The sequence below is a fragment of the Mus caroli genome, unplaced genomic scaffold (assembly GCF_978045245.1).
Source record: "Mus caroli unplaced genomic scaffold, Mus_caroli_1 scaffold_6, whole genome shotgun sequence".
Lineage (NCBI taxonomy): Eukaryota > Metazoa > Chordata > Mammalia > Rodentia > Muridae > Mus > Mus caroli.
This window is the reverse complement of record NW_028227261.1, coordinates 57,061,208-57,073,378: the sequence shown is the minus strand read 5'-3', so window position 1 is coordinate 57,073,378 and position 12,171 is coordinate 57,061,208. Positions and strand designations below refer to the sequence as shown.

General features: G+C 43.5%; 1 protein-coding gene and 1 pseudogene across 5 annotated transcripts in view; both read left to right on the top strand.

Annotated features, from left to right (window-relative positions):
* Patj (PATJ crumbs cell polarity complex component) overlaps positions 1-12,171 on the top strand; it is a 323,645-nt gene that overhangs the window by 264,253 nt on the left and 47,221 nt on the right. For 4 of the 5 annotated variants that reach the window (XM_021159452.3, XM_029475855.1, XM_029475852.2 and 1 more), the window contains exon 35: positions 5,408-5,491. The exons of the other annotated variant lie outside the window; for it this stretch is intronic. In XM_021159452.3, the coding sequence (XP_021015111.1) occupies positions 5,408-5,491 (84 nt within the window). The remainder of the gene's footprint in view (positions 1-5,407; positions 5,492-12,171) is intronic. 5 annotated transcript variants of the gene reach the window in all.
* On the top strand, positions 2,960-4,082 carry LOC110292348 (ornithine decarboxylase pseudogene; annotated as a pseudogene).

The window sequence follows — 12,171 nt, the reverse complement described above, 5'->3', positions numbered from 1 at the left end:
CACAAATGACATCACATCTTCTTTACGGCAGAACAAATTCTATCGTTTGTCTGAACCACATTTTCTTTACCCGTTCTTCTGTTGTTGAGCACCTAGGCTGGTCCCATAATTTAGCATCTGTGAATACAGCTGCAGTAAACATGCATGTGCAGTCATCTCTGCAATCCATTGATGTTCAGCCATTTGGGTAAATACCCAAGAGTGTTTGAGAAACCTCCACTTTGGTTTCCATAGAAATTGGGCTAGTCATATCATCAGCCCCACCAGCAGCACATAAAGGCCCCCTCTTTTCATTTCATTTCAATTTATTGTTTTCTCGATGACTACCATTCTAACTGGGTTGACATGCACTCTCGATACATTTAGGTTGTCGTTTCTCTGAGGCTGAACGTTGGTACTTAATGGCCATTTGTAGTTCCTCTTTTGGGAACGGTCTCTTCATCCCTGAACCCATTTTATTGGCTGGATTATTTGTTTTCATCTTGCTCTATGACAGTGTCTATTTTTCAGTTCTTTGGATATTTTAGATACTAAGCCTATGTAAAGCACATCACTGGCAAAGATTTTCTTTCCATTCCACAGGCTGGGTCTTCTCTCGGTGAATTGTTTGCTTTGCTGTTCAAAATTGAAACTTCTCAATTCCACTTGCTGATTGTTGCATTTACTTCCTGGACATCTGAGGTCCTGTGTAGACAGCCCTTGCCCACTCCTGTATCAGGAAGTGTTGTCCCTGCTTTCCTCCCTAACAGTGTCAAACTTTAGGTCTACACCAAGGTCTCTGGTCCACTTGCACCTGATGGGAAATAAGAGTCTACTTGCCTTGCCTCTCAGGTGCTGGAATGAAAGGCATGGATGACCACACCTGGTCCTATGAAAGGAATTTAAATGAAGTCACCATATGAGAGAAATGATCGACACAGTAATTAGATTAATCTGCTCTGTCTTCCCAGCTTGTGTGCATGACTAGCTATTGCCCCAATGTTCTGGATTCCCGAAAGAAAGACACACAGACATTGCCTTATATTTTAAATACCTTAAATAGCTCAAAGGTTGAGCCCCTCCCTATCTCCACATGGCTAACACATACTCCCCTCTGTTATTCCTGAGTTAATACTTACTAAATCTCTATTTCCTCTTTGCTGCACTGGACCCTGCCAGGCAGCCCTCCTGGGGCCGCTTTCCCCTAGTACCTACATATCGGCTCTCTTACCCTCCTGCACCTTTCCCACATAGTCCATATCCTACACCCTCAGAATCTCCTCTTCCTCCTTCCTCAGCCCCTTCCTGGGAATCCTGAAAGTCCCACCTCTGTCTCCCTGCCCAGCCATTGGCTACTGGTTACTTTATTGACCAGTCAAAAACCAACTGGGGACAGGCTCCTTTTTGTCCTACGTGCAGGACACTGCAAGCAGGTTTTTGGGTAACTAGCTTGATAGCACAAGCCGCTACAAATAATTCCCCAAATAGACATCTTATGCCCAAAGTGAAACTTCCAATGCCAGGAATGGGTTATGTCTTGTTAAGTTAACCAAAGAGGTCCTATAGACTACCCCTACTTAACAGCATAGCTACCACCAAGGCTGTTGGTTACCCTCTACAACCAAATGATAACCAAACAGCAACTGTTGCTGAAGATATCACTCACATCATCAAACATGGAGAAATCAAACTGATACCCAAATAGAACGTCCACCCCTACTGACTAGTGGTTTTGGTGGTAGAGAGTACTTTGTGTAATACTGGAAGAGAAAAGTGATCATCAATATCACCCAGCTACAAATTCTACAACCTACAACAGTGATCTGTCTGCAAGATATACCCGTGTAATAGTGGCACAGACGTTACGGGAGTAACCAGCCACTCTCATGGATTTAAGGCTCATTCTATGAGATGGATCCCACACCTGACACTCTGGCCAACAGGGCTCATGTACACATGAACTCACAGAAACGACAGCAGCATACACAAGACCTGCACAAGTTCAAAACAGATAAAATTCCAGCACAAACAAAGGGAAATAGACACCTAACCAAGCAGCTGTATGCAAATGATAGCAAATGATAGGAGAGGAAAAATCACTTCTTCAGTGGAGTGACACTGGGTTTATCAACCATACTCCAAGGCAGGGTCTATCCCCAGGAGAAGCCAGGCTATACAAAGCAGAATCCATGTTGTTGTTCCTTGTTTTGATACGTGTTTTGGTTTGGTATTTTTTGTCTTTAGTGGTATTCGTTTGGACTCTGTATCTTTTTAAATCTATTTTTGAAAGAGAGAGAGAAAAGAGAACAGGAAGTTGGGTAAATAAGGAGGTGAGGAGGACCTGGAAGCTGTTGAAAGAGAAAGAAAATATGACCAAAATATATTCTATGAAAAAAATAGGGTCAGTCCCTGCAGCCACCGGCCGCCCTCAGCCAACAGCTCAGCACTGTGTCTACAGCAGGCTTGATGAGGCGTGGGCGGGCAGGCAGGCAGGCATAGGCAGGCGGGTGGGCACTCCTCAGGGTTTGGCAGCGACGTCTCCATGGGTCTGGCCTCCTGTGCCACTGTGCTGTGAGAGGCACATCGAGAACCACAAGCAGATTTACTAAGGAGGAGTTTGACTGCCATATCTTCGATGAAGGCTTTATTGCTAAGGACATTCTGGACCCAAAAAAATTAATGAAGTCTCTTCCTCTGACGATAAGGATGCTTTCTACGTTGCGGACCTCGGAGACGTTCTAAAGAAGCATCCGAGGTGGCTAAAAGCTCTTCCCTGTATTGCTCCCTTTTACGCAGTCAAGTGTAACGATAGCAGAGCCGTAGTGAGCACCCTAGCTGCCATTGGGACAGGATTTGATCGTGCAAGCAAGAGTGAAATACAGTTGGTGCAGGGGCTTGGGGTGCCTCTAGAGAGGATTATCTACGCAAATCCTTGTAAACAAGTCTCTCGAATCAAGTATGCTGCCAGTAACAAGTCCAGATGATGACTTTTGACAGTGAAATTGAATTGATGAAAGTCACCAGAGGCAAAGTTGGTTCTGCAGATTGCCACTGATGATTCCAAAGCCGTTTGTCACCTCAGTGTTAAGTCTGGTACCACACTCAAAACCAGCAGGCTTCTCTTAGAACAGGCAAAGAGCTAAATATTGACGTCATTGGTGTCAACTTCCACGTGGGCAGTGGATGTACTGACCCCGAGACCTTCGTGCAGGCAGTGTTGGATGCCCGCTGTGTGTTTGACATGGGAACAGAAGTTGGTTTCAGCATGTATCTGCTTGATATTGGTGGTGGCTTTCCTGGATCTGAGTATACAAAGCTTAAATTTGAAGAGATCACCAGTGTAATCAACCCAGCTCTGGACAAGTACTTCCCATCAGACTCTGGAGTGGGAATCACAGCTGAGCCGGGCAGATACTATTCTCAGCTTTCACACTCGCAGTCAACATCATTGCCAAAAAACAAAACAAAACAAAAACAAAAAAAAAACATGTGGAAGGAGAAGCCCAGCTCTGGCGATGAAGATGAGTCAAATGAGCAAACCTTCATGTATTATGTGAATGATAGAATGTAAGGATAAGGATCATTTAACTGCATTCTCTATGACCATGCCCGTGTGAAGGCCCTGCTGCAGAAGAGACCCAAGCCAGATGAGAAAGTATTACTCATCCAGCATCCGGGGACCAACATGTGATGGCCTGGATTGGATGGTTGAGTGCTGTAACCTGCCTGAAATGCATGTGGGTGATTGGATGCTGTTTGAGAACATGGGTGCATACACCGTTCCTGCTGCTTCTACTTTCAGTGGGTTCCAGAGGCCAGACATCTACTATGTAATGTCACAGCCAATGTGGCAACTCATGAAGCAGATCGAGAGCCATGGCTTCCCGCCGGAGGTGGAGGAGCAGGATGATGGCACTCTGCCCATGTCTTGTGCCAGGAGAGCGGGATGGACCTTCACCCTGCAGCCTGTGCTTCTGCTAGGATCAATGTGTAAATGTCATTCTTGTAGCTGTAAGTTTAGCTTGAATTAAGGCGTTTGGGGGACCATTTAACTTAATTACTGCCAGTTTGGGGTGTGTTTGAATGCGTAAGGAAGGCTAGGAGATGGGGGTCACACTTACTGTGTTCCTATGGAAACTTGGAATGTTTGTTTTATATGGATTTTTATTCAGTTTTCCAACATGATACTAACGAGTGCCCTCAGCTGCTGAGCAAGTGTATGTAGCTTGTGCATTGGCCGAAGCTCATGTTGTGACCCTTTGTGAAAATAAAGTATCTTGAAATAATTGGGCATCAGGGAATGTTTGCAAGTATTCCTTAAAGAAGGCACCAACTTCAGCACAGGCTGCTGTATCCCAGCAGTGAGTCTAGCCCAGCCCAGCACATAGGAGAGGTGGATGGCACAAGGCTATGCCATCTCTGTACAGCATCAATCTGCTAAGGCCATCCCAAGTGTGTGCAGTTGACTGTGGACTTTGGGGCCCAGTGTCTGTTGGTGAGGAATGTCATTTGCCTAGTGACCTGTTGGCATGGCCACTTCCTAGGGAAGACATCGAGGCTCTTTGAACCTTGCCTACAGAAACCCTGACTGTTTCCTCAACCCTTGACTTCACCTGCATCATCAGCTAGTAACAGTTGGAAGTATCATACAGCATTTGGCAGTCAACTTCCTGTAATAAATTCAACAACAGCAAAAAAAAGAAAGAAAGAAAGAAAGAAAGAAAGAAAGAAAGAAAGAAAGAAAGAAAGAAAGAAAAATATATATAAAAATAAGAGGGAAGAAAACAAAAAATGAGGTTATTAATATGAAGAGATGAAAATTATTTTTAATTCATGAATGAAGTTACATTTTTCGACCACAGGTTACCTGCCACAGATGGTGTCCTACATACTTGACCTAGAATGTTAAGTTCAGAGGGGTTCCAAGCCCACCGCTGACCCATGCTTGGGTTCTGAGTGCTTCCTCCCACACCTCCTTTCTCCCTCAGCACGAGCTCATTCCCCAAAGTTCTTTGCTTTCACTGCACAAGTAACGAGGCCTGGTGGAACCCTTGATCAGGCCACACTTGTGGGCTGAACCCTTGAGGTATTTCTAATAAATACCTGAAACTGTGTTTAAAATCACCAGTAAAAAGTAAATGACCCAGAGTTCACCTCAGGTTTGAACACAGCAGCAGTGTTCCAGGTCAACAGGAAAACATGAGGGAAGTTTAACGTGGGATCTGAAGCAAATCCTGTCCTAAAGGAGTGAAATAATCATCTTTGGAAAACATAATTATACTTCTAAGCCTGTAACTGTGCTTTTTTATGTATATACCAGGCAAGAAACATCATTACAAGTCGCCAATTGTGGGATGCTGCCCATCGTCTGGGTGCTTGCCCAAGGTTGTTTGTGGTTATTGAGAATTAATGGGAATTTTTTTTATAGGATGCTATAGTTATCCATGAAGTCTATGAAGAAGGTGCAGCTGCCAGAGATGGAAGATTATGGGCTGGAGACCAGATATTAGAGGTACCTCATTCTGGACAGTGAGCATGATTGATGTCAGTCCATAGGTCAGATAGTCAGTCTTTTATTCAATTATTTCCTCGTGATTTCTCTTCTGTGGATCAAAGCCTATGTCAGATTCTCCCCTTTTCAGTGTTCATTGAACAACTCACTAGTTTGTAATCATGAAGTCCTTTATATAAATATGAGAAAATGTTTTTAGTGAAGAAGAAAGTACCACTTATAGTTCTATTATTTTAATATCAGATAAGATATATTATATTGCAACTTGATTTTTGTCACTATTATTTCCTAAAATAATAGTGACAAAAATAGTGGGGAGAAACACTAAATCCCCTGCTAAAAGCATACATACAGACACGTACTTCAACACACACTGCAATTTTAAACTTTTTCACCATAAATCATTTCCTTGATTTTAATAGACCATTTATAAAGAGGAAAGCCATGCCTCATCACCCGCATTTTGTAAAATCTTTCCCCTTAGATGGCATCTAGTACTTACCAAACAGTGAGCTACTTGACCAAATTCTTTAATTTACCCATCATTTAGAAAAACTGCTAAAGTCTTTTAAAAGATTCCAGAGAGCAGAAGAGATGGCTCAGCAGTTAGGAACGTGTACTATTCTTCAGAAGACCCAGTTAGATACCCAGAACCCAGGTTAGGCAACTTACATTCTAGGAAGACTCTGACACCTGGTCATCTGAGGGCATCGGCACTCACATCACATACCTATACATAGACAGATATACATAATTGAAATAAGAAAAATCAATCTTCAGAAGTAGGAGAAGCAAAACTCATGCACTGAGATAGCTTCCATTGATAAGATTAATATGTTAAAAATAAATGGTGGCACAGTGAGTCCTGTGATGCTGGGGACAGATGAGCAGGACACCTGCCATTCAGCTCCAAGCACTCTGGTAGGTGGCACTAAAGCAGTTTTCAATAGTGCGAGACTTTAGCATCTATTTCTTTCATTGGATGAATTTAATGGGATAGACTTTATGGCCAGCATGTGCAGTTTTTGCTTTGTATCTCTGATGTAGCATATTATGAATGACATCACAGGATTTTATTTCTCCCCCTTAGTGGCTCATTTCTGCCTTCCAAGAGGAAAACAGAGGTGTAAGTAAGAATAAAACCTAGGTGTGAAGAATCGCAGGATTCTTCTACGGGAAGAATCCCGGCTAAGTGCAGATCAAGGACAGGTCATTGTGCAGGGCTTCTCTGCAGGTCATGGGTCTGTGGCTCCCTGGCTCGGGAGGTGTCCCCAGTGTACTTACTAAGGCCTAGTGGATGAGGTGAGATAACAAGGAGAGCATCTTTGACAATTAACATGGATGCGTTTACAAATAACACTGGTTTTTAGTGGTCAAAAGTTTGGGGGACTTCTGGTTTCTGTTTTATTCTTCCTAGATTTTCTAGCCATTTTGGTGTTGTTATAGTTGACATTTCAAGATTAATGGCTTTAATATTAATGTAGGAGTTTCAGTGTTGACTCAACATTTCACAGCATGGGAAGACCAGAGGACCTGGGGTCATTTATTAGTACCCACAACCATCTGTAACGTGAGTGCCAGGGGATCCAACACTGTTCTGACCTCTGTGGATACCAGGCGTACGTGTGGTACATAGCCATGAGTGTAGGTGAAATACCAATACATATAAAATAGTTTTTTAAATGCAAATATACATACCTGATTTTATATCAGTTATACCTCAGTAGAAATTTTCTGCAAGGATTGGTGGTACAGGCTTATGGTCCCAGCATTCAGGAGGCTGCATGAGTCTAAAGCCTGCCAGAGATTTAGAGTGTGTTCAAGGGCAGGGTAGTCAACACAGTGAGATTTAGTTAAAAATAAAAACATAAACAAAAACTCTTTTAACCTTTATTCATCTGTTCCCTATAATGTATATGAACACACGTGTGTACATGTGCTCCAGCACACGTGTAGAAGTCAGAGGACAGCTTGCAGGAGCCGGTTTTCTCCATCCATCATGTGCGCCCTGAGGATTAAACTCAGGTCATCAGACTTGATGGCAAGTGACTTTACCCAACCAGGCAACTTATCAGCACAAGTTAAGCCACGTTTGCTTTTGTTTTAAGAGTGAAACTCATGCTGTAGCTCAGACTAGCCTCAGACTCACAATATAGCTGAGGCTGGACTTGAATTCCTAATACTCCTGCACCTGTTTCTCTGTTGTTAGCTTTCAGAGAGCGGCTACCACACCAGTCAGAAACATTAAAGTGCTGGGCACATGGCTCAGTGGGAGGGGCCTTGGAGTCAATCCACAATATCATTTTTAAAAACTACTATCTCTCTTTGTTATAGCTGCTTTCCTGCTTTCTTCTGTAAGTACATTTTCTGCTCAGGAGGGTCCTCTGTGTTCTGCAAGCTGGTCTGCCATGGCTGGAATGATATCTGTTCATAATTATTCATCTTGTTGGCACAACAGAGTACCTCAAAAAGCAGCTGAAGGGAAAAGGCTTATCTGGCTTACAGCTCCAAAGGTACTGCCTATGGCCGAAAGCATGGTGGCAGGAATGAGTGACAGCTGATCTCAGGAAACCGAGAGCAGTGCTGTGTTCAGCCTACCTCAGTCTGGGACAGGAGCCCATGGGAAAGTTCTGCCCACGTTAGAATGGGTCTTCCTCCTTCAGTTAGCCTGATCTGTATAATCCACAGACTTACAGTTCAAGGTTCGTCTCTCTAGTAAGTTGTAGAACTTGTCAAACTGGCAATCAATATTAAACATCACAATGTCCTAATGTTAAAATTCGGATAAGCTGGATTTTGTTAGAGACACCACCAAACAATTCATTAATGTTGATTAGCATGGACTGTCTTTTTCCTGGTGTTTTTGGTTTTTTTGGGCCAGTTCCTTCTCTTACCTTATTGCCATTTATAACCTGTTTAAATGGGATCAGAAAGAGAGTTAATTCCTGATTTTTCCCATGAACTCATCATAAGACAATAAGTAACCAAAGCCCTAGTGTAGCAGTGGCTCATCCACTTCCCGCATGCCATCCTACTGGAAGGATGTGACAGTGACACCTCCAAGAGCCCTTCTCAAGCAGGAGGCCGCTCCTGCCACCCCAAGTGAGCAGTGCTGTGACTAAGCCTGCTTTTCTAAGGACTGTGGAATGGTGCCACAGTGTCCAGGCTGCACTGCACTGCTTGTCTGGTCATGCCGCCTGAGCGAGTGGTAGTGCCTGAATTTGGTAGAGATTGCCTTCGTAACGTTAGAATTCAATGATGGTGCCTTCAATTATCTGTGTGTTTGCTGAGGCCTTTGAGAAGGCTTACGAAGTCCACCGTCAGCCCTTGAGGTTGGTTACTTTGTGTTTTAACTAACAGAAGTGGTCTTGTGTGCCATCTATTGGACCCTAGGAAAATAATCCATTCAAGTTTCCTAGAGACACGGCCTTCTCTCTGTTTGGTGGGTTTTTTCACTAACATAGGAAAGCGTTGAGTGGCCTGAAGGAGCAGTGAGAGGTCCTACACAAGGAAAACAGTTCTGCAGAATTTCTGCAGCCCACCCATTTCTGTCCTGCAGTAAACATGCCTGTGTTTACTGCAACAGATGAAGGGGCTGAGTTCAAAGACAGGCAGGGGCCATGCAGGGCTGCATCAGAACAAGAGGTGGAAGTCACATGTCAAGAGCTCTTCCACTCATGCCTTTACCTGGCCATGTTGGAGCCAGTCTCTCCTTTGTTTAGCCTTTGCCAAGATGTCACCTAGAGAGAGTGGCTAACTTTGAGTCCAAAGCTACCTTGCCCCTGAGTTTCTTCTTTGTAGAAATTCAGTAATCATATTGATTGTATTTAACTCTGTGACGCCTCCTCTAATAACCTGTTCACAGGCTTACCTAGGAGACTGCATGGTAAAAGGACTAGAGTAGAAATATTGTCTTGATGAGGAACTGGAGTGATGAGTCAGTGGGCAAGCAACTTGCTGTGGAAGCATGAGGGTTGGAGTTCAGCTCCTCAACACCCACAGAAGTAGCAAGAAGGCATGGCCTGTAATCCCAGCCCTGCCTGAGAGGTGGGAACAGAGCATCCCCAGAGCAAGCTGGCTATTGAAACTAGCCAAACTGGTGAGTTCTGGATTCAAGTGGGAGACCCTGCCTCAATATATAAGGTAGAAAAGAACAATAGAAGATACTCAATGTCACCTCTGTCTTCTATATGTTCATGCGCGCACGCGTGCGTGTGTGTGCACACACACACACACACACACACACACACACGCATGCATGCATGCACACGCACGTGCACACATACACACATATCCATTTGGGAAGAAAAAGAGCTTGGGTTCATATGCTGACTGCTTCTCTACCTGTTAGCTGTGTGACTTTGGTCAAGGTCCATAGCCTCTCCATGCCTTGTTTTCTTCATCTGTAAATGGAAATGGTAGCAGTGTGTATTTCAGAGTGTTGGTATAAGCGGTGTACGAGTAAATATCCATAACAATAATAATAAAAACAACATAGTGCCAAGACAAAAACAGATGCTTGGCTATAGACAAAAAATACACACTGGAAGAAAAACAGTGTCTCTTTAAAAAACCTGGATATTCACTAGATTCTTGCTTCACCCTATTTATCAGTTCAATATATATCCAAAATGTGTGGCTTTGAATGAGAGTGGTCCCATGGGCTCATATATCTGAATGCTTGGTCCTCAGTTGGTAGAACTATTTGGGAAGGATTAGGAGGTGTGGCCTTGTTGGAGGAGGTGTGTCACTGGTGGGCTTTGAGGCTTCAAAAGCTCATGCCGTTCCCAGTTAGCTTCCTCTGTCTGCCTCCTGTTTGTAGATTAGATAAAGGCTCCCAACTACTACTCCAGCACCAAGCCTGCCTGCCTGCCTGCTGCCACGCCCCTGGACATGGTGGCTACAGACTGACCCTCTAAAACTGTCAGCCCAATAAACTTGTTCTTTTATGAGTTACTTTGATCATGGAGTTTTGTCACAGCAATAGAAAAGTAACCAGGATATAAGTTGGTATCAAGGAATGGGCTATTACTGCATGCCGGGTCTAGCTATGATAGGCTTTGGAAGACTTTGGGACTTCGGACTAGAGTCATGTTCCCACTGTAATGATCATGGCCTTAAACCCTCTAGAACTGTGAGCTCCAGTAAGTGCTTTCTTTTATGAGTTGCCTTATTATGGTAACTTCTTATCATATTAATAGAAAAGTAACTAAGAGAGTCATAATTCAAGACTTTAAACTAGTAGGAAAAAGAGGAGAAACAACTGAGGAGTAGGCATAGGCATTGACTTTCTGAGTAAGACTCCAGTCACTTAAGAAATAAAGAACTGGGTTGGAGAGATGGCTCAGTGGTTAAAAGCACTGACTACTCTTCCAGAGGTCCTGAGTTCAATTCCCAGCAACCACATGATGGCTCACAGCCATCTGTAATGAGATCTGATGCCCTCTTCTGGTGTACTTATATATAATATCTATCCTTTAAAAAAAGAAAAAAGGAAAAAAAGAAATGAACTGACACCAAGCAGTGGCGGCACACACCTTTATTCCCAGCACTCAGGAGGCAGATGCAGGAGGAGGATCTCTGCTGAGTTCGAGGCCAGGTTAGTCTGTAGAGCAAGTTTCAGGACAGCCAGGACTACACAAAGAAACCCTGTCTCAGAGGGGGTGGGGGGAGGACAGATTTGCATCCAATTAGAAAGCTTTTGCATAGCAAACGACATTGTTAACCAGAGCAGAAGAGAGAGTAAGAAAAAAAAATCTTTGCTTGCTATTTATACAACTGAAGGTCAATACTAAGAATATTTGAAGAACTAAAAAATCACACACTGAAAGAACAAGAAATCCAGCAAATAAGTTTGCAGAAAAATCGATGGAACTGGGTAGCATCATGTATGCAAAATAGGTCAGACTCAGTCAAGTATCACGGTTTGTCTTGTATGTCTAGTTGGGAAGAAGTTATATGAGTGGAAGGAGGACTATTTGGAAAGAGGAAGATCAGGAAGAGGGTTGGTACAGAAGGTAATAAGGGCATGAGTGTGAACAGAGTATATTATGTGTATATGTGGAGATATCAGAAATATTTATGCAGCTAATATTCAGTAATGAAGCTAGGGGTGGATCCATAAGGACTGGCATTACAAGCACTATGGAAATATTTCCTTAAAAAAACAGGTTGGCTAGATCTCCGTATAACAGAACAAGAGAATGGGACTCAGGGACTCTGAGCTGCCCACATTCGTGTGACTTGCCAACAGAACTGTGTCTTTGCTAACTGTCCCCAGTATCTTATGTTCTCGGGTGGCAGCCTCTCTGTGCCCGTGCCATCAGATTCAAATGAGAAGTCTTCAAGGGCTTCTTTGAAGCTGTTGGAAACACCTATTCTTTATTTCCTTCTGGCCACTTCTAAAAATGATGTAATCTGAGCAATTAAGAGTGAAGAGCCAGCCAGATTTGTAACCGGGCAGACCTTTAATCCCAGTGCTCAGGAGGCAGAGTCGGCAGATCTCTGAGTTTGAGGCTACCCTGGTCTGTGTAGCATATCCGTGACAGCCAGGGCTGCACAGTAAGACCATGGCAAAGAGTCAAAGACAAACAGACAAATCAAAAAGAGCAAAGATGTCAAGTATAACAGCAACCATCCCACAGATACTTACTGGGCTGATAACTGTACTAGCTACTTCT